This window comes from Ranitomeya imitator, chromosome 2 (genome assembly GCF_032444005.1).
Source record: "Ranitomeya imitator isolate aRanImi1 chromosome 2, aRanImi1.pri, whole genome shotgun sequence".
Lineage (NCBI taxonomy): Eukaryota > Metazoa > Chordata > Amphibia > Anura > Dendrobatidae > Ranitomeya > Ranitomeya imitator.
The window spans coordinates 49167297-49190889 of NC_091283.1; the positions used below are offsets into that span (position 1 = coordinate 49167297).

Here is a 23593-nt window from a genome sequence, read left to right on the forward strand (position 1 = left end):
AGGATCGAGTCGGGTTTCGCAAAACCCGACTTTCTCAAAAGTCGAGTCGAGTGAAATCGGCCGATTATCGCGAAAAGTCAGGGATCGACCGAAACACGAAACCCAATGCAAGTCAATGGGGAAGCATAGTCGGCAGTGAGTGGAGGCCAGGAAAACACCTACACTGCCCATTTTAATGGCAAAAACATCCATTCTTGTTACTGAAGCTTGTCAATCTTAATTTACGTTATAATAATAATTAGGCATTGGAAATTGGGGTTCATTTGGCTAAAGTTGTTGGGAGTATGGCTGGATCAAGTATTTAGTGGGCCCAGGAAATGTGGACCACGTCACGGCAGTGGAGCAGGGAGAGGTAAGTATTTCAACTTTGCAAGTGCTGTGATCCTGAGCAAGCAGGGGGGGGGCACTCGTTCGCTTTGGCACTGGCACATGGCCCCTCAAAGTACGGCGGTGTGTTTGCACGGTGGGGGTGCCTCACACTGGCAGGGACACTTTTGCGTACTATGAGGGGCCCTGCGCCAGTGACGTCGCCAACGAGTATTTCCCCCCCACCTGATGAAGGAACCTGCACTTTCATCTGCACCTTGGCCTGTTAACAATTTCCCTTTCTAACCCAGGCACGGTATGTGTAAAGAGCTCAATGGAGAAACCTGTTGTGTTACCTGACGCATCCTTCTCTGTTGTTCTGGGTGAAGGACACAAGGAAGCGACTTGTTCCTGACCGGGAGCATCAACTGTCAATGCACTGCTTTTAAATTTTGCACTTTCCAAAGACGAGGAGGCGAAAGAGCTAGAGGCAGAGTCAGCAAGGAAAGCCAAAACTTGTTCCTGCTGCTCCGGCTTTAAAAGCGGTTTTCCTACTCCCAGAATAGGGAGCGTTCGAGGCCTTGTGTAGCCAGACGATGACACTGGCAATGACCGACCACGGCCACGACCTCTTCCACCAGACTTCCTCATTCTTGGAAAAATGTAACCAAACTAACAAACATTATATGGTACTAAAAAACCAGTTAGGAGGTGTACGTAAACTTGTTGTGAGTTTAAATCTCCCTTTATAGGTGTGTGAGACTGATGGGAAAATCAGGCCCACTGTATTACACTCCACAGTTTGAGTGGCAGAAAATGGATGATAGATGCCACAAACAGGACTGACGCAGATGCACTCAGTGGCAATATAAATCTCCCTTTATTATGTGTGGGAGACAGCAGGAAAAAATCAGGCCCACTGTATTACACTACACAGTTTAAGTGGCAGAAAGTGGATGACAGATGCCACAAACAGGACTGACGCAGATGCACTCAGTGGCAATGCAAATCTCTCTTTTTTATGTGTGGGAAAATGCAGGAAAAAATCAGGCCCACTGTATTACACTACACAGTTTGAGTGGCAGAAAGTGGATGACAGATGACACAAACAGGACTGACACAGATGCACTCAGTGGCAATATAAATCTCCCTTTTTTATGTGTGGGAGACAGCAGGAAAAAATCAGGCCCACTGTATTACACTACACAGTTTGAGTGGCAGAAAGTGGATGACAGATGCCACAAACAGGACTGACGCAGATGCACTCAGTGGCAATATAAATCTCCCTTTTTTATATGTGGGAGAATGCAGGAAAAAATCAGGCCCACTGTATTACACTACAGTTTGAGTGGCAGAAAGTGGATGACAGATGCCACAAACAGGACTGACACAGATGCACTCAGTGGCAATATAAATCTCCCTTTTTTATGTGTGGGAGAATGCTGGAAAAAAATCAGGCCCACTGTATTACACTACACAGTTTGACTGGCAGAAAGTGATTGGCAGATATATCAAAAAATACAAGGGCAGTAGTAGAATTTCAGTCTCCCTACAATGATCAAAGGACAATTATGGCAGCAATAAAAAGGACTGCTGCACACAAGAGTGTGGACAAAGAAACAAGAGAACTGTACAGAAAAGAAGGAGCAACAGGATTTTTGCTTTGAAAAAAGCAGTTGGTTTGCACAGCGGCGTACAAACAGCAATGCAGCTATCAGGGAGCCTTATAAGTTACAGAGCTGATGCACAGAAATCTAGCGTCCACTGTCCCTGCAAAGAAAAAGTGGTGTTGGACAGTGGAAATCGCTACAGTACAAGCAATTTGGGGGTTAATATTCCCTTCCTAACAATATCCCTGCTTCAGAAGAAGCTGCAGCAACCTCTCCCTATGCTCAGATCGGCAGAAGTAAGATGGCGGTCGGCGTGCACGCCCCTTTATAGCCCCTGTGACGCCGCAGAAAGCAAGCCAATCACTGTAATGCCCTTCTCTAAGATGGTGGGGACTGAGACCTATGTCATCACGCTGCCCACACTCTGCGTCCACCTTCATTGGCTGAGAAATGGCGCTGAACGCGTCATATGAAACGCAACTTTGGTGCGAAGATCGCCGACCGCGTGGCCGATCCCACACTGGGATCGGCTCGGGTTTCACGAAACCCGACTTTGCCGAAAGTCGGCGACTTATGAAACTGACCGATCCGTTTCGCTCAACCCTAGTGAATGGATTGATCTTCAGAAAATTGACCTTGAGTCAAATTTCCTGAAATATGCAGAAACTCACAAGTTCACATCCAAACATGCAAAGTCACCATTTAGCACACTGCTGAAGGCTTAGAAAGTGGGATAATATCAGGTGCAGCTGCATAGGCTTCCAGTTAATGTCCTTCAGCTATCACATTACTTAATTCAGCCAATGAGGAAGGTTATCACTTATCATGGCTAGTATAGAATATGCGGGAGGCCAGAAAGCACAATATTCGGCCTGTACTGTGTAGGGACAGGAAGTCAGGGAGCACAGCTTTTTCCACGTAGGGATACAAAATACTACTGTAATCTGTATTTGATGCACTAATTCAGTGCTCAAGTACCATATGTACTTGAGTTTAAGCTGACCATAGTATAAGCCTATATTTGCCATGGAAAACTGGTTAAGCTTATTGACTCGAGTATAAGCCAGGTATGCATTGTCCCCTCATCCCAGTCCTGCTATGCATGGCTCCCCCTCCTCTGTCGTGATATGAATGCCTCCCCATCCCTGTCCCTGTCTGCATGCCTTCCCTGTCCCTGTCATTGTTCCTGGTATAAATGCCTCCCCGTCCCTGCCCCTGTCTGCATGCCTACCCCATTCCTTCCCTGTATGCATGCCTCCCCCATTCAGTCCTTGTATACATGCCTCTCCCGTACAGTCCCTGTATGCATGCCTCCCCCGTTCAGAGCCCCTGTATGCATGCATCCACCATTCCTTCCCTGTATGCATGCCTCTCACATTCAGTCCCTGTATGCATGCCTCCCCCATTCAGTCCCTGTAAGGATGCCTCCCACGTTCCATCTCTGTATGAATGCCTCCCCTTTCCCTGTCCTGGTATGAAAGCCTCCCCTTGTTCTGTCTCTGTATGCATGCCTCCTTATTCCCTATCCCTGTTTGCATGTTTCCTAATGAAAAAAAACCAAAAAAAAAACCATCATACTCACATACCAGCGCGCCCCGGGTGCTGGCACTGCTCGTTCTGGCCGCCGACGCCTGCCTGCAGTTCTTCCTGTGCTCAGCGGTCACGTGGTACTGCTCATTAAGGTGATGAATATGCGCTCCATGCATATGGGAGTGGAGACACGTCCATATTCATCACCTGAATGAGCGGTACCACGTGACCGCTGAGCGCTGGAAGAGCTGCAGACAGGCACCGGCGGCTGGAACGAGATGCAGTGCCAGCACCGAGGGTGAGCAGGTAGGTGAGTATGGTGTGTGCGCCGGCTCCTGGAACCCGCTGCTCTGCCGTCCCCCCTCCTCCCACCGGCTTTCTGTAACATGACCTGTGTATAAGCCGAAAGGGGCGTTAGCTGCACAAACAAATGTGCTGAAAAACTCGGCTTATACAGTATGTACGGTGTATTAAAAGTGTGATGGGAGTTGTAGTGATATATAGTGAAGTGATGGACCTGTATTCAGTGTGACTGCAAATTGATTGATATGTGATAATCTGTAGTAACAGAACCTTAAAGCCTTTTTTTATTTTTTTTATTTTTTACCTACTGTAAAATAGGGTAATATTAAACCCCACAGTGTAATTTTTTATATTAATAGAAAATACTGCATCCATAGCTTGTGAGTCATAGAAAGTATGATTCTTACAACATAAGATGGGCAAGCCACATTTTTTACATCCTCAGGGTATGTGCACACGTGGATAATCTGCAGATCCGCAGCGTTTTTTTGCGTTGCAGATTTGCAATTGATTTACAGCACAATGTAAATCAATGAGAAAAAAAAAACGCAGTGCAGATGGAGGGGAAAATTCCATGTGGAAACGCTGCGGATTAAAATAAGTAGCATGTCACTTCTTTTTTGCGGATCTGCAGCGTTTTTGTACCCATTCCATTATAGAAAACCGCAGGGGTAAAAAACGCTGAAAATCCACAAAAAATGCGTAGCAAAACAGCACAAAAAATGCTGCGGATCCGCAGAAAAAATGCGACAGATCCGTAGCTGCGTTTTCTGCCACGACATGCAGAATCCACAAAAGAAATTCCTAAGCATAATCCGCAACATGTGCACATAGCCTCAAGAAAAATATCTTTAATATTTGAATTGTAAAAAAAAATGTTTTGCATACTTTGTTGTTGTAATAGTCCAATATTAAACCAGTACACATCACTCAAATACAGCAGTTAGGTACTACTGGTTACCATCTGTTTTTTTCTAGCGAGAAAGGTTGAGGTCACTTGACATTACTAAGGCTTTATAAACCTCAAAATACAGTTCAATACAGTCCTATCAGATGTCACAGTTTTATACACGTTTTCTGGGCAACTAGAGGCTTTTTAGTGTCATGATTCACAGAAAATATATTCACCATGAATCAAACCTTTCTGCAAAATTTTGAAATCCATCATTCCATTTCATTGCTCTTGTTTTGACTCTTATTTCATCTTTAAAGAGCTTAAAGGCTTTGGACAAATTTTCATATTTAAAAAAATGGTGAGTTTTACTTATTTTTGTAGGAAAAAAAGAATCAAGATACAGAATTTTGTGAGGAGAATCTACAGGCAACAATAATAGACTTATTCATTGCTGGAACAGAAACCACAAGTTTGACTCTGATATACGGATTTCTTATGCTCATGAAATATCCAGAAATACAAGGTAATAATTTTAATGTATTTTTATATAATTTAATAAAGTCCTCTCATAGCATCATGGCACGAGTAGTGGTAGCACTTTAGCATTGCCCATCAGGTTACATGGTAATTTGGGGATCTTGTTAAAGATTTTGCATTGGAGCCTATGAGTTTCATATTGAAAATTTAAATGTTATCTGTATTTAATTTGCTTAATAAAAGAACATAAATATGATGCTGAATCATTTCACACAGACAAGACATGAGTTGGGATAGTCAAGGAGTTCGAGGTCAAAAGCCAAGAGGAAACGTCATAAACAGAGGGAAGAGATAAAAGCATAGGTAACGGACCAAGGTCAAAATACCAAGAAGATAGGAGATCAGAACGCAAGGGTTAAACAGACGGATGGTCATAGCAAGGTCCAAGGTTAGGCAACAAAAGATCATCTAGCAAAATATTAGGCACAGAGAAAACCAACCACTCTTAGATAAAGCTACATTTGGCAGAGGTCTGGAACTAACAGCAAAGGTAAGTAACCGGACACTCACCTAGGACAATGAACACCTAGAGACAGCCAGCAGCTCTCAGTCTCAGACTGGACAGCCAAGCTGTCAACCAAAATGCCCACAGCTTAGAACACCCCTGCACTAGACTGGTCACTGAGCTTTCAAAGTACTGACAGCTTCAGCACCACAAACTGCAACCTTCCCTCTGCGTGATGCCATATTGTGTCTCCGTCTGCAAGGCTTTTTGACTAAAATGGCTTGTGATTATTGTTGAGCGATACCTTCCGATATCGGGAAATATCGGATCGGATTGGATCGGACCGATACCCAAAAAATATCGGATATCGCCGATTCCGATACCTGAAACCAATGCAAGTTAATGGGACACAAATATCGGAATGAAAAAAAAAACCTTTTCTTTCCTTGTAGGTTAATTCTACATGAAGGAAAACAACTAAGAATAATGTAGAATGTATTGGGGGAGGTGGAGGAGACATTAAAGGCATAGAGGATTAGCCCAATTAAATGGAATAGCAGGAATTTATTTTTTTTTAAGACATTCGGAGTTACAAAGATTTTGACTATGTTAAGCTTTTTTATATTTTGTCAGATATTTATGTTTCACTACTTCCATGCTCTTCACCTTCTTTTTTACTTCTCTCACACTTTCTCCTTCATCATCCTCAGCAGCAGTATCTTTTTCATCAACTTCTTCTTCACCTTATTCATTTTCTTCTTCTTCAACTTCTTCCTATTATTCTTTTTTTTTACATTCTTCATATTCTTCTTATTCAGCTATTATTCTTCTTCATATTCTACTTCTTCATCTTCTTCATATTCTTCTTCATCATATTCTTATTTGTGACAGGCATTCCTGTAGTTGTTATCCATAAAAGTTTGAAGATTACACCTTCTGATTTGCCTGTCACAAAAGATTTACAACAGGATTTGTCCGCGTTCAGTTTGGCCTGCAGCAGCAGGTATTTTCCAGGGGCACCACGAGGAGGAACAGACTCACCCCCATACACTGCTTAGTCTTCTTCTGCTTATAATTTAGATAATATCTTTTGCTCTGTTTTCTAGTCTTATGCTTAATGTTCTTCTGGTTTTTGTTCTGCAGCTTCTTCTTCCGCTTCTTGGTCTTCTGTCTCTTGTTCTTCTGTATCTTGGTGGTTGTCTTCTTGCTCTTTGTCCTCTTGGTCATCTTCTTCAGGGTCATCTTCTTGGTCTTCTTTGGGGTGGTCTTCAAGGTCATCTTCTTCAAGGTCATCGTCTTTGGGGTCGTCATCTTCTTCGGGGTGGTCTTCAGGGTCATCATCTTCAGGGTCATCATCTTCGGGGTCGTCGTCTTCTTCGGTGTGGTCTTCAGGGTCGTCGTCTTCAGGGTCGTCGTCTTCGGGGTCGTCGTCTTCTTAGGGGTGGTCTTCAGGGTCGTCGTCTTTAGAGTCATCGTCAGGGAGATCCAGAGTGATTACCATAAACCATTTCAAAAAGCTTGAACTTGGAAATGTAGCAGAAGGTACAAGAAGGCTGAGGAACTGCCGAGAACCAGCTGATGGTACTGGAACCCGGATGGGTAGCAGAAGGTACAAGAGCCAATGGAACTACCGAGGATGAGCTGATGGTACTGGAACCCGGTTACTAAGCAGAGCTACCTGTGTCAGAAAGCACTACCAAGGACCAGCAGACGTTGGTGAAACTCTGATACTGAGAAGGAGGCACCTAATCCAAAGGCACTGCCTTGAACCTGCTGATGTTACTGGAACCCAGGGGGACATATTCAAGATTGACTTCGAAAGAAACAGCTAATGGTACTGGAACTCAGATAGGCAGCAGAAGGTACACATGAAAAAATAAGTTGCAAGGCCGCGAGCCGGCCGAAGTTACTGAAACCCACAGTCCTACATGGGGTGCTTGTCCTATTGGCAATACGGAACCAGCCTTCATTGCCATATCCCGCAGCCCACATGGGAAGCACCTAAACTACAGGCACCATAGAGTCGGCTAACCCGACCACAACCACGACAGGAAAACATATTGGAGGCAAAGTGACGTTGACACTACCCGGAAACAGCTGGCGTGCTGGAACCAGGCTGGGCAGGAGGGAGTACCCATGCCAAAGACACTGCCGGGAAGTAGCTGGCAGTGCTGCAGCCCATGGTAAATACTATAAACAGAGTGGAGGCAGAGGCCTAATTGGAGCAAATTTAAAATCAGTGGTAGTGTGAATGTGGACAGAGCAGTAGAAATTGCCGGACACACAGCACGGGATCAGCTGACGTTACTGAACCCCAATAACACAGGAGCAAGTGTTGACTGTGCAGATGGCACTTCTGAGCAGCAACTGGCGGTTTTGGAGCCCAGGGTAAATACTAGAAACAGAGTGGAGGCAGAGGCCTAATTGGAGCAAGTTTAAAATCAGTAGTAGTGTAAATGTGGACAGAGCAGGAGAAATTGCTGGACACACAGCAGGGGATAAGCTGACGTTACTGAACCCCGATAACAGTGGAGCATGTGTTGACTGTGCAGACGGCACTTCTGAGCAGCAACTGGCAGTGTTGGAGCCCAGGGATTACAGTTCAGGTGGTAGAAACATGAACACAACAGGAGACCTGGATACTGTTGCCAAACAATTATTTATTTTGGAAGAGGACTGGCAAATTTCTACGAGATCCAGGCCTTGTTCATTTTCAGAAAAGTAAGCTGGTCAACATTATCGAAGGATAGTCGCATGCAACTGTCTGTTAGTACACCACCTGCGGCACTAAAGATGCGTTCCGATAATACACTTGCAGCAGGGCAAGCCAGCACCTCCAATGCATACTGGCTAAGCTCTGGCCATGTATCCAGCTTAGAAACCCAAAACTTGAAGGGGGAAGAGCCATCTGGGAGTACACTGATAGGGCAAGACATGTAGTCTGTCACCATCTGATGGAAACATGGCCTCCTGCTGACTGGAGCCATCTGTGATGGTGTAGATAATTGTGGCGGGGACACAAAACTTTGCCATATTTGGGCCATACTGGTCTTAATAATAATCTTTATTAATAATCTTTATTTTTATATAGCACTAACATATTCCGCTGCACTTTACAGTTTACACACATTATCATTGCTGTCCCCGACGGGGCTCACAATCTATATTCCCTATCAGTATGTCTTTGGAATGTGGGAGGAAACCGGAGTACCTGGAGGAAACCCACGCAAACACGGAGAGAACACACAAGCTCTTTGCAGATGTTGTCCTTGGTGGGGTTTAAACCCAGGACTCCAGCGCTGCAAGGCTACTGTGCTATCCACTGCGCCACCGTGCTGAGGCGCTGCTTCTGCTCCCTCTTTGTGCAGAGCTTCCTCCACTGCCTCTACGCACTGAGCTGCTTTGTTAAGCATTAGCAGCACTGCTCTCGGGTGGAATGGAGAACATGATGGAATACACCAGTGCGTCTTAGTACTCCTGCATTTTACGCTCCCGGTTCAATGGTGTTATGAGGCTTTGTAAGTTGTCCCAGTAGCAAGGATCTAGGAGGGTAGACACCCAATAATCAGCCTTGTTGAGAATGTGGGCGATGCGGCGGTCGTTTCTCAGGCACTGCAGCATGAAATCAACCATGTGCTGCAGACTGCCAATTGGCCAAGAAATGCTGTCCCCTGCTTGAGGCGTGATCTCTGCCTGCTCTGCATCACCCCATCCTCGCTCTACATACTAACTACTAGAGCATTAGGTACCTCCCTCCTCTGGACAGATGTCTTCCTTCTCCATTGACTCCTCCTCTTCCTTTTCACAAAGTGTCCCCTGCCTAGGCCTTTGTGAGAAACCATGTTGCGCAGACTGTCCAGAAGCAGATGGCTTTTGTGACTCATCCTCCACCTCTTCCAAAACCTCCTCCCTTAGTGCTTGCAGTGTTTTTTCATGCAGGCAGATAAGGGGGATAGTCATGGTGACTAGCGCATCATCTGCACTCGCCATCCGCATGTAATCATCGAAGGCATGCAAAACGTGGCAGATGTCCTTCACAGAGGCCCACTCAATGGTGGTGAAGTGTGAACAGAGCACAGGGCAACTTGTTTGCGCCTGATGCAGCTGGTACTCCATTACTGCTGCCTGCTGCTCACGCAACCTCTCCAACATATGTAACATTGAATTCCACCTGGTGGGTGGGTCACATATGATGTGATGTTCCACAAGGCCGAATCGGCTCTGCAGAGCGGCAATGCCCGATCTTGCCATGCTGGAACGCCGCAAGTGAGCGCACTCTATGCGGACCTTGTGCAGCAGTGCATCAAGATCTGGATAGTCCCTCAAAAAACTCTGCATGACCAAGTTAAGCACATGTGCCAGACATGGGATGTGAGTGAGGTTGCCTAGGCCCAGAGCTGCCACCAGATGTCGGTCATTGTCACACGCTTGGCTGGAGATTCCCTGGCACAAACCACACGTCGCTCTGCTGCTTGATGGGATTCCAGAGCTCCTGCGCGGTGCGGCTTCGATTCCCCAAATAAATTAATTTCAATACGGCCTGTTGATGTTTGGCCATGGCTGTGCTCATATCGGTCGTAAGAGGTAAGCGTTCACGGGTCCATGTGGAGGTAGACCGTGACTGGAGATAGACTGTACCCAGCTCCACAACATTTACCCAATGGGCAGTGAAAGGTATCGTCCCTGTCCATGCTTACTGGTCCACGCATCGGTGGTCAGGTGGACCTTGCTACTGACGGCGTTCAGTAGCGCATGTTTAATTTTTCCTTTCACTTGCTTTTGCAGAGACGCTTGCCTGCTGAAATAAAAGCAGCTGGGCACGTTGTATTGTGGGACTGCCAATGCCATGAAGTTATGGAAAGTGTCAGTCTCCACTAGCCTGAATGATAGCATTTCAAGGGACCGTAGTTTTGCAATGACAGCATTCAGAGCCTGTGCTCGGGGGTGGTTTGCCAAGTATGGGCGCCTTTTCTCCAATGCCTGTGCTACCAATGGCTGTAGATTGGCCTGGGAGTGTGAGGATGACAGGGAACGTGGTGCTGTTGGTGGAATGACACTGTGTCTCTGTACAAAGGTGCCAGAGGTTCTTCCACGGTGATCCTGTGAGGAAGCCAAACCAGCTGTGTGTGAGCTGGAGGAAGAGGCTACAACACAAGCTGAAGAGGTGGTAGGTGGCGCTGTAGGTTGGCCTAGGCCTTCAGTGTGTCTTTGTAACTCCACCATGAGCTTGGTCCGCACATGTTTCCACATATTTGTGGTATTGAGGTTGCTGACACTTTTCCCTCTTTTCACTTTCTGATTACACAGCTTGCATTTGACAAAGAAAATGTCATCTGCAACTGTGTCAAAAAAGGACCAGGCACTGCAAGTCTCGGGAGTGTCCGGTTTGGGTTTTGGAAGATGCATGCTCCTAATGGGTGCCGAAGTGAAGGCTCCAGGCAACCGAGTCTGTCCCCTCACTCTCCCTCCTTTTTTGGCCATTCAGGGAATCTCTTCCTCAGAGCTGAGGTGGTGGGACCTTCCTGTACCTCATCATCTACACTACCCTCTTCAAACAACTGCTTCTCCTGGGTAGTCTCGACAGCACAGTACGCACCAGAAAGTGGCACCTGAGTTTCATCATCAGATGTGTACTGAGGTGTGCTGACCGTAGGCACTGGCCCACCCGACTCTTCAGATTCAGAGAGATAAAGCTGTTGCACATCACTGCATACTACCTCCTCTTCAAATTCTATATTGCTGCTTGGCTGGCCCCCTCTTTCCAAGCCAAGAGATTCAGAGAACAGAAGTATAGATGGCTCCTGTCCAGGGCTCTCTGACTGTCTGGGCAATTTGGCAGGTGGTGAAGAGACAGATGGGTGCTCTTCAGTGCTCAGGACCTGAGAGTATCTGGAACTAATTGAAGTCGATGCGTTATCTGCCATCCATCCGACAACCGCTTCAATTTGGTCCTCCCGCAGCAGTGGGGTATGGCAAGCTCCTACAAAACTGCGCATAAAGGACTGTTCCCTGGTAAAACTGGGGGATGCTGAGTCACTGGTGCTAAGGCAGCGATACGCGTGGGGCCTGTGTGCTCCATACCCCCTGTATTTCTTTTTGGGCTATTGTGCTGGTCCCTCCATTTGCCTTATGGGGATTTGACCCTGGCTAGAAACCTTGCACCACTTATGCCGGCTGCACTTTAAACTTTATACGGCTCCGCTTATCTCTGCCATCCGACCAGTGACAGGTTGTATCTATCTTGATTCCCTGGGGCATTATTACCCTTATTGGAGAACTTTGTGTGGACACACAGCAGGAGTGTGTACACCGGTTCCGGATGGTGGTATTCTATGGGCATATTCTACATTAGGCGGATACATACAGGCTGTTAATGCATTAATGGTTATTTTTAAGGGGATACTCCATATATAATGTTGGTATGTTGGCATATTGAGGGGACTTCCATTTGTGGTTTTTTGGGGGTATGGCATATGCACAGTATTGTTTTTTCATGTTTAAAATTTTTTTTTAATTGTTTTTTGAGGTGTAATAAAGGTGTTTTTTGATATATATATATATATATATATATATATATATATATATATATGTTTTTGACTTTTCTTGCGGTTGTGCATACCACATGAGTCTATTCTTTTTTCTGGTTTTGACATGGTGCCCACAGTAGGCACAGAATCCCCATGTCCTCTCCCTGCAGAAACTCCACGCCCACGACCACGTGCCTTACTCCCTGCCTTCTTCATCTTGGTAGACTGATAAAGATAGGCAGAAAAGTACTGAGGGCTTAGTGTGCTTATTCCTGAACACTTGCTAACAGGTATAAGACACACTAATTTTATAAAGTGTGGACTAGACTTTAATATGAGCTAATGTGGCCTACACAACTGTGAAGTGGAGTGTTTGGTGAACGTTATTTCCTTTTTTTTCACAAAAAGACACTGGATGTGCCCAAAGATGTAAAACCGATAGTATCACAAACTTTGTGTAGCTATTACAATGCAGGAAGGTAACCTACAATGCAATAGATGAGGCTCCATAAAATAGGATAATACTAATCTGGCTGGGGCTGCAGGGCACAAGCCAGCAGAAAGGCTCCTCTATCTACTCCTATACTCGTAGTATTTGCAAGCAATCTAGCTGGATACGGATGGAACCACACTAATAGGAGAAATCAGGAAAATGAGCAGCACTAATGCAAAAAAGGACAATGCATGAGGCAGTGATGCACACTAAGCAGACTACAACCGGAGGAGGCTGCAGAACACACTACAGCATGAGCTGCACTCACACAGACATACCTCGCAGACAGCCATGAACAGTGCAGAGAACTGTGCACTAGCGCAGCAAGGCTGCAGAAAGGCTCCTCTATCTACTCCTATATAGTGTTTGCAAGCAATCTAGCTGGATATGGATGAAACCACACAAATAGGAGAAATCAGGAAAAATGAGCAGCACTAATGCAAAAAAGGACAATGTATGAGGCAGTGATGCACGTTGAGTGGACTACAACCGGAGGCGGCTGCAGAACACACTACAGCGTGAGCTGCACTCACACACAGAGACCTCGCAGACAGCCGTGAACAGTGCAGAGAACTGTGCACTAGCGCAGCAAGGCTGCAGAAAGGCTCCTCTATCTACTCCTATATAGTGTTTGCAAGCAATCTAGCTGGTTACGGATGGAACCACACTAATAGGAGAAATCAGGAAAATGAGCAGCACTAATGCTAAAAAGGATAATGTATGAGGCAGTGATGCATGCTGAGCGGACTGCAACCGGAGGTGGCTGCAGAAAACACTACAGCGTGAGCTGCACTCACACACACAGACCTCGCAGACAGCCGTGAACATTGCAGAGAACTGTGTACTAGCGCTGCAAGGCTGCAGAAAGGCTCCTCTATCTATTCCTATGCAGTGTTTGCAAGCAATCTAGCTTGGTACGGATGGAACCAAACTAATAGGAGAAATCAGGAAAAATGAGCAGCACGAATGCAAAAAAGGACAATGTATGAGGCAGTGATGCACGTTGAGTGGACTACAACCGGAGGCGGCTGCAGAACACACTACAGCGTGAGCTGCACTCACACAACGAGACCTCGCAGACAGCCGTGAACAGTGCAGAGAACTGTGCACTAGCGCAGCAAGGCTGCAGAAAGGCTCCTCTATCTACTCCTATATAGTGTTTGCAAGCAATCTAGCTGGTTACGGATGGAACCACACTAATAGGAGAAATCAGGAAAATGAGCAGCACTAATGCTAAAAAGGATAATGTATGAGGCAGTGATGCATGCTGAGCGGACTGCAACCGGAGGTGGCTGCAGAAAACACTACAGCGTGAGCTGCACTCACACACACAGACCTCGCAGACAGCCGTGAACATTGCAGAGAACTGTGCACTAGCGCTGCAAGGCTGCAGAAAGGCTCCTCTATCTATTCCTATGCAGTGTTTGCAAGCAATCTAGCTTGGTACGGATGGAACCAAACTAATAGGAGAAATCAGGAAAAATGAGCAGCACGAATGCAAAAAAGGACAATGTTTGAGGCAGTGATGCACGCTGAGCTGACTACAACCGGAGGTGACTGCAGAACACACTACAGCATGAGCTGCACTCGCAGACAGCCGTGAACAGCGCTGCAAGGCAAAAGAAAGCTTCTCAGACAGCAGTGCTAAAGTAGCCTTGGTAAAGCACAATAAAGCAAATCGCTAGCTCAAACTGTCCCTCAGAGTCAGAACTGCAGCGTCCTGTCCCTAAGTAAATTCACAGCAGAGTGAACCCAAAATGGCGGCGGCTTTTATAGTGCATCATGACATCACTTCAGCAGCCAATCACAGCCATGCCATTAGTTAACATGTCTAATATATCTAGCAGGATGTGCCCACACTTCTTAGTATCCTCATTGGCTGAATAAAATCAAACTGGCTCATTGCATTATGGGAACTTTCGATTCCGGTATTTGATATTCTAAAAGTATCGGAACTCAGTATCGGAACTACGATACAGCGAATATCGGTCAAAACCCGATATTTCAGTATCGGAATGCTCAACACTACAGTACTTGTGATGAAACAACATAAGAAATTTAATCTCAAGAATTTTATTTAAATCCACAAAAAATATTTCTTTGGAAATGGAAGCATAAGGAAGTATTTAATAAGCCACAAAACACAGCCTGGGAGAAAGATGCGGTCTGTGGTGCCATTGCTAGTCTCTAGTCATTGATAGTCTCCAACAATATGGCTAAGTAGTTTGCTGTCAAATCAGAGCAAAGAGGAGCAGCTTGGGAGCAGGGATTAGTAAGTACAAATGATGTATTGTATAGCCATCTGTGACCATCATATATTAGGACAATGGTGTCCCTTGACCACTAATTGTCACTTTATAAAGGTGTATATTAGTTGTCAGTAGCTGCCTGTGAATCTGGCTCTTTCCATTTCAGATAATGGGAGTTGCCAATCTGTTGTATAACAATGATATTACACTTGCAGTCTATAAGGAGAAAGTCACATGCAGGGTCTTCTCCCCTCTGGAGTACTGATAAAGAGAGAGGAACCCACCAGTCTCCTAATAGGTACAGTAGGAGTCTGGAAGTGGAACTTGCATCTATCATACATATGGATACACGGGGGGTCAGCGGGTGCTGTAGTCCGCTAGCCAAAATCACATGGACCAGGTATGATCCCAACCAATGCCCTCTCTCCTTTTACCGTGGGCATAATTCTACACAGACAACACAGGGTGAGGGTAAAACAGTGTGGCAATACTTTATTCAACCACAAAACAGACAAATAACACATAGAACAGTCCCAGTAAAATACTCAAGATGGTGCAAAATTAAAAGAGACTCACACTTCCGTTGACTCGCTGGGAAAAGAACAGCTGTGATTTCAGAGCTTCCAGGGCCAACTATCCCACTTGTGGCAGGCACAGAGAGGAGGCAATGATGTAACAATAAGCTTAGGAAGCTGACAGTCCATTGAGGTACAACGCCATGTAGGAGGGAGGGTCACAACCTGGCTTATCCGTACATTTCCATGGAGTCAGGTGATGGTAGGTCCATGGATTCAGTGATGGTCAATGGAGCAAATGTGTATTCTTTCTGCCTGAGCCGTAGTCCCCTAAGCTGGCATCCTGTAGAATGTCAAATCTGTGTCCCTTGTGATTGGGCAATGATGTCTTGGCTGCTGTCTTGTAGAGTGTTCTTCGGTGTGGTTTTGTAGGGAGTCTCTGGTTCTTTGGATCTCTAGGATGTCTTGTAACACAGGCACATCCCCTTTTTATAGTTCACAACTGTCATCCTTAATGCCATCATCCACAGGTCAAGTTCAAGTGGTAATGAGGTTAACACGCATAATTTGATTATTTGTAGTTTACCCTTCATTGATTGCAAGTCAACAAACTGCATGGCCTGGTATAATGTGTAATCAACATATTAGCAAACATCATTGTTCAGTGACCTTGCATCCATGTTTTGCAAAGATAACAGTACAATAAATCATGGGAGCTGATATAAGAGGTAAATAACAAGTTAAAAATGTAAATTCAACCTACAAGAAAATTCAACATAAAGATAACAGTTTATGACTGCTGCATTATTGAATTTATGTCTGGATAATTAAGATTAAATGCTGTATCGTCACAATGCACAGGCCCATTATGGCATATTCTGTTGGTTCTTTTGATATTGTATAAATGTCTCATTTTTTAATACTTACTTAAATAGCACCATCATATTCCATAATGCTTTACACTTTAATATTTACATGCGTTACCATTAATTACTACGGTGTGCATAGGCATTATGTTTTTACTCTAGGTTATATTCATTAGACAGCATGGGGATTGCAAATTACTTCTTCTATCTGCTATAGTTGTGATATGAGCACTTTTTTATATAACATAAACTTTATTGGTTCCAGAGTAAGAAGATACATTGACAACAGCCATACAAATAATTCCAATCATTAACTAATAGTACAAGATATGGTCAATATTCCAAACTATTTGCGTACAAGGAACCAGAAAATGTTTAACAATAACCCAGACTTACATAAATAGCACAAATAATTGCTCTTTTTGGTAATGTCAGTTATGAAGTGCTCACCTTGACAATTTGTAATGTTACATAACAAATACCAGGTATTCTGTGCTGCCTAATTGTAAACAAAGGATTATAATGGATATTTATGTTAGGAGTTTTAATTTCTATCAATCACAAGAGTACTTTGAGTAAATAAACTATTTTTCCCAGATAACTTTAAATTATTTAACCCTGCCCAGGCTACTGGCTATCATGTGTTCTATAATACAATTATAATGAATTTTTCTCATTGTCTCCTGCAGTGAAGGAATTGTAACACTTTTCCAATTCTTTGCTATATTGACTCTTGTAGCTGAAAGGATGTGGCATGTAATTACTGCGTCCTCGTATTGGAGTAGCTCCAATTTCAGAGATAATAAACTTGTTGCAGGATCCCACACTATGTCATATCCAAGTTGTTAGGTGTCGAGTTCCCAGCACTGCAGAGGGGGAATCACGAACCATGTTCACTGCAGTCTCCCGTTCTTCTCCAGCTGCAGTGGAACCTGCTCAGCAGAGACGTCGGTCCCAGCGTCTGACTCAAGCTGATACTGTGCAACTGATTACTGCTGCCTTTCCAGGTTCTGCCTTTGTAGCCAGAACTGAGCATGCCCATGGGACAACCTACCATTGGAGGTCGGGGGTCACATGTTCAGGTCCTGTTGCGGCTCCTATTGGAACATCTGGATGGTCCCGGTGTGCTACTGCTATAAAAGATTTGCATGGCCACTCGGCCATGCGCTAGTGTAAACTTACTAACGTGTGTGTGTAGATGAACGTCTGTCGATGGATGAAAGCTCCGAATTATTCCCATCCCCAGTGTTGATGACTGCTCGCGAATGGTGGAAGCTACCTAGCGTTCGACAATGCTAACCTGCACACTCACACATGTTACAGTGTCTCTTTGCAATGCCCGCCAGTGTGGCGCTGTATGCATTCTTGTGCGGTTAATTATTATATTGTTTCTTCTCTGACATCATGGTAGCAGTGTCGAGTGTAGCAAGTCTAGAGGAACTCTTCTCGAATCTAGGAACAGGCTTCTGTGACTCTAGCTTACACTCTCTGCGCGGTCTCTGTGAATTAACAGGGTTCGCTTCCTTCTTACCGGGTGAAGATAACCCATGTATTTTCTCTATACCGCCATATAGTTCGCCATTACCGAGCAGCAGGTTGTCATCTCTGCACGGTGGACCCCGGACTGCGGACACACCTCATATTCTCTATTATTATTATTTGGTGCGTTCCGTCAGTCCTAACATTACACTAGCGCCAGGATGTGACTAGTAATGGTGGATGAACAGCGATTACAACGGTACATCCAGCAGCTGGAAGTTAGGTTGGCGGCTCTTGAGGGCACAACCTCGGCTGTGGATGTTACCGCAGTCGCTGTGCAGGCTGCTTGCGTGGCTGCAGCCAGTTTGTCATCTGCCACCCCTGCTCCGACATTATCTCATCTCCCATTACCAGACAAGTTTGCTTGAGACAGTTAGATGTGTCGGGGATTCGTGAACCAGTGCGCTCTACATCTTGAGCTCCTGGCTACACGTTTTCCCATGGAATGGGCTAATGTGGGATTTATTAAATCCCTTCTATCGGGCATGGCGTTGGAGTGGGCAACGCTGCTGTGGGAGCATGATGATCATGTAGTGCAGAGTGTTCCAAGGTTCCTGGCCACTCTGAAACATGTCTTTAGATCTGTGTCACCCATGATTCGGCGCTTCAACTGTTGGCATTGACACAGGGTTTGTCCTTGGTCAGCCATTTTGCTGTCCACTTTCGGACTTTAGCATATGAGCTGGAGTGGCTGGATAAAGTCCTTATTCCAGTGTTTTGGAGAGGACTGCCTGACCATGTAAAGGACGCCTTGGCCACTAGAGAGATTCCTGCTACACTGGAGGAGTTAATAACTCTATCTACTCGCAAAGACCTCCGTTTTAACGAGCGAAGGTTGGAACGAGCTCAGTGTAGACAGAGGTTTTGGTTGGTGCCTACCTTCACCAAACCACTGGAGTCACCTGTCCAGGCGTCTGAGCCCTATGAGGCCATGGAGGTTTCTCAAGCAGGTCCTAAGTCTCGGGCTGCTCGAACACCCATGGTCTGTAGTGTCTGCCAGCAGACAGGACATTATTCCAAGAATTGTCCACAGCGGCAGGGAAACGACCATGTCTAGTAACTGTAGGAGGAGGTTCACTAGGCACAGCGGCATTTTCCTCCAAATTGTCCTTCATAGGGACAATTACTTTTGGCCCTTCCACTTTTATGGTTGAGCTTTGTGTGGATTCCGGGGCAAAGGGAAATTTCATGTCTTCTTCCTTTGCCCAACGGCATGCAATACCCCTGGTTGTGCTAGCCAAACCAGTGACCGTAAGACTGGTGAATGGGTCGGCACTGCCTTCACAGATTACACATCAGACTATTCTCTTTTCACTCTCCATGTCTCCATTCCATCAGTAGATCATTTCCCTTCTCGTCATTCCTGAGGGAATAGATGAGATTCTTCTAGGGATACCATGGTTGCATTACCACTCCCCACATATTGAGTGGTCCTCTGGGAGAATTCTGGGATGGAGTAAATCTTGTGAAGGTAGATGTCAGAGGGAGTGCAATCAGGTTGCCAATACGGAGATACCCGCAGATCTTAGCTCTCTTCTCAAACACTACTGGTTTTATGCGGATGTTTTCTCCAAGAGAGCTGCGGAGACTAGGGTTGAGCGACTTTTACTTTTTTATGGTCGAGTCGGGTTTCATGAAACCCGAATATATCAAAAGTCGAGTCGAGTGAAATCGTCCGATTACCTCAAAAAGTCGGGGATCGACCGAAACACGAAACCCAATGCAAGTCAATGGGGAAGCATAGTCGGCAGTGAGTGGAGGCCAGGAAAACACCTACAGTGCCCATTTTAATGGCAAAAAATCCATTCTTGTTACTGAAGCTTGTCAATCTTAATTTACCTTATAATAATAGTTAGGCATTGGAAATTGGGGGTCATTTGGCTAAAGTTGTGGGGGGTATGGCTGGTTCAAGTATTTAATGGGATTAGGAAACATGGAGCACGTCACAGCAGTGGAGCAGGGAGAGGTAAGTATTTCAACTTTGCAAGTGCTGTGATCCTGAGCAAGCAGGGGGGGCCCACTCGTTCGCATTGGCACTGGCCCCTCAAAGTACGGCGGTGTGTTTGCACGGTGGGGGCGCCTCCCACCAGCAGCGACAGTTTTGCATACTATGAGGGGCCCTGTGCCAGTGATGTCACCAACGAGTATTACCCCCCCACCTGATGAAGGAACCTGCACTTTCATCTGCATCTTCCTCTTTGTCCCCGTGTAAGGTGGTATAGTATGCGTGAAGGGGAACCTGACTTTCAGCAGGGTCTCATTCTGGCTGTGTAGCGTGCAAGGGGAATGTAGCGGTCTGGGTCAATGTACCAGCAGACTCATCTAGCACTGGCTGGGCAATGGGCAGGATGAGGACAAAACACAGATATAGGCCCAAATAATAAAGTGGGCTAAATGTATTTCAAAATTGGTAACAGGACTAACCAGGCGGCATTGCTTTGTTCAGTGGAGGACAACTGTATTGAGAGGCTGACACAGTGAGTAGGCCCAAATCAGTAAGTAGGCTAAATGCAGTTCAAAATTGGTAACAGTAGTAAACAGGCGGCACTGCTTTGTTCAGTGGAGAACAGCAAGGAGCGGCAGACACCGTTAGTAGGGCCAACAAAACTAGTAGGCCAAATGCAGTTTTATATTAAAAACTATTTAACGAGAGCCTGAAGATTGAAGCTCAGGAAAGGCATCCTGGAGAACACCTTGGAGCGGCAGACACCGTTAGTAGGCCCCAACCAAACTAGTTGGCCAAATGCAGTGTTTGATTAAAAACTATTTAACGAGAGCCTGAATATTGAAGCTCAGGAAGGGAAACCTTGAGAACACCTTGGAGCGGTAGACACCGTTAGTAGAACCCAACCAAACTTGTAGCCCCAATACAGTTGTTAGATTAAAAACTATTTAATGAGAGCCTGAAGATTGAAGCTCAGGAAAGGAAACCTGGAGAACACTTGGAGCGGCAGACACCGTTTGTAGAACCCAACCAAACTTGTAGCCCCAATACAGTTGTTAGATTAAAAACTATTTAACGAGAGCCTGAAGATTGAAGCTCAGGAAAGGCAACCTGGAGAACACCTTGGAGCGGCAGACACCGTTTGTAGAACCAAACCAAACTTGTAGCCCCAATGCAGTTGTTAGATTAAAAACTATTTAACGAGAGCCTGAAGATTGAAGCTCAGGAAAGGCAACCTGGAGAACACCTTAGAGCGGCAGACACCGTTTGTAGAACCCAACCAAACTTGTAGCCACAATGCAGTTGTTAGATTAAAAACTATTTACCGAGAGCCTGAAGACTGAAGCTCAGGAAAGGCAACCTGGAGAAAACCTTGGAGCGGCAGACACCATTTGTAGAACCCAACCAAACTTGTAGCCCCAATGCAGTTGTTAGATTAAAAACTATTTAACGAGAGCCTGAAGATTGAAGCTCAAGAAAGGCAACCTGGAGAACACCTTGGAGCGGCAGACACCGTTTGTAGAACCCAACCAAACTTGTAGCCCCAATGCAGTTGTTAGATTAAAAACTATTTAACGAGAGCCTGAAGATTGAAGCTCAGGAAAGGAAACCTGGAGAACACCTTGGAGCGGCAGACACCGTTTGTAGAACCCAACCAAACTTGTAGCCCCAATGCAGTTGTTAGATTAAAAACTATTTAACGAGAGCCTGAAGATAGAAGCTCAGGAAAGGCAACCTGGAGAACACCTTAGAGCGGCAGACACCGTTTGTAGAACCCAACCAAACTTGTAGCCCCAATGCAGTTGTTAGATTAAAAACTATTTAACGAGAGCCTGAAGATTGAAGCTCAGGAAAGGAAACCTGGAGAACACATTGGAGCGGTAGACACCGTTTGTAGAACCCAACCAAACTTGTAGCCCCAATGCAGTTGTTAGATTAAAAACTATTTAACGAGAGCCTGAAGATTGAAGCTCAGGAAAGGCAACCTTGAGAACACCTTAGAGCGGCAGACACCGTTTGTAGAACCCAACCAAACTTGTAGCCCCAATGCAGTTGTTAGATTAAAAACTATTTAACGAGAGCCTGAAGGTTGAAGCTCAGGAAAGGCAACCTGGTGACCACCTTGGAGCGGCAGACACCGTTTGTAGAATCCAACCAAACTTGTAGCCCCAATGCAGTTGTTGAATTAAAAACTATTTAACGAGAGCCTGAAGATTGAAGCTCAGGAAAGGCAACCTGGAGAACACCTTGGAGCGGCAGACACCGTTATTAGAACCCAACCAAACTTGTAGGCCCAATGCAGTTGTTAGATTAAAATTGGCTGAAAACCTGACAATTGCAGCTCAGCTATTTAAGAGGAGGACAGCTGTATTGAGTGGCGCAGACAGACACTGGTAGTAGGCCTTACACCACAAAGTTGGCTCAATGCAGTTTAAAAAAGGTTACAGGGGTATACGGGCAACATTGCTGTGGTCAGTGGAGGACAATTGGAAGGAGGGACCGCAGACAGACTTACTTGGCCTAAAATAAAAAAGTTGGCTCTATGCAGGTTTCAATAGGTTCCAGGGGTACACAGGCAGCATTGGTGTAGACAGAGGAGGAGTATTGGAAGGACTGACCGCAGACAAACTAATTAGGCCTAAAATACTATATGGTAAATAGCCTAAAAAATGGTGTGATGGTCATAGTAGAGGATAACCGTCTGATGAAAAACAGTTGTGCTTAAGAAGCGCCCTATGTGCACATAGACAGTTTACAAAACCGTATACTAAGCAATCATGCCTAAATGTATTACATATTATGTTCAATAGTAGCTGCTGCTGGATGTATATAGCAGCAGTTTGTGCAAGAAGGCGCCACCTATGTACCAACTAATTGGCTGTCATTAAGTCCACATACTAACACTTGTGCATTGAAACATAGTATGTATGCTAAATGGTAACTAGCTATTAAGCTGCAAAGATGCGCAACAGTGCAGTGTATTTGTATCAGAATTGATACTAAAATATACCAATGCTATTGACAAACACTAGTTGGCACCTGTGGATAAAATGCCAGAGAAATCAAAATATAATATAATTACCACGTTTCACCAGACACAGAACCTGCCAACTGCCCTACGCGCGTTTCAATATAATTCTTCTTCCGGGGCGTGTGGTTTCTAACATAAAAAAAGGAAGGAGGCACCGCAGACAGACTAACTAGGCCTAAAATAAAAAAAAGTTGGCTCTATGCAGGCTTAAATAGGTACCAGGGGTACACAGGCAGCATTGGTGTGGTCAGCGGAGGAGTATTGGAAGGAGTGACCGCAGACAGACTAACTAGGCCTAAAATAAAAAAAAGTTGGCTCTATGCAAGTTTAAATAGGTTCCAGGGGTACACAGGAAACATTGATGTGGTCAGCGGAGGAGTATTGGAAGGAGGCACCGCAGACAGACTAACTAGGTCTAAAATAAAAAAAGTTGGCTCTATGCAGGTTTAAATAGGTTTCAGGGGTACACAGGCAGCACTGGTGTGGTCAGCGGAGGAGTATTGGAAGGAGTCACCTGAATATTTTAACTAGCATCATACATGTCAACAAATTGGTATTGTCAGTGCCATTGAAGGATTTAACCGCATAGACTAAACAGTGGTGGAACAGTGAGAGATAATTTTGCAAGTGGTATAGCACTGTTTGAGCTGGGGGGGACACTCTCTCGTGACCCAGGGCCCCTCATGTTACAACGGTGTGTCTGATGTTGGGTGCGCACCACCACCGCCAGAGACACTTCATTGTACTATGAGGGACCCTGTGCCAGTGCCGTCGCCCAAAAGTGGGCACACCCACCTCTTCA

At 45.3% G+C, this 23593-nt stretch overlaps 1 protein-coding gene across 1 annotated transcript in view; it reads left to right on the plus strand.

Annotated features, from left to right (window-relative positions):
• Positions 1 to 23593, plus strand: part of LOC138661769 (cytochrome P450 2G1-like) — a 74951-nt gene that overhangs the window by 32954 nt on the left and 18404 nt on the right. Inside the window, exon 6 of the mRNA XM_069746673.1 lies at positions 5026 to 5167. Within this exon, the coding sequence (XP_069602774.1) occupies positions 5026 to 5167 (142 nt within the window). The remainder of the gene's footprint in view (positions 1 to 5025; positions 5168 to 23593) is intronic.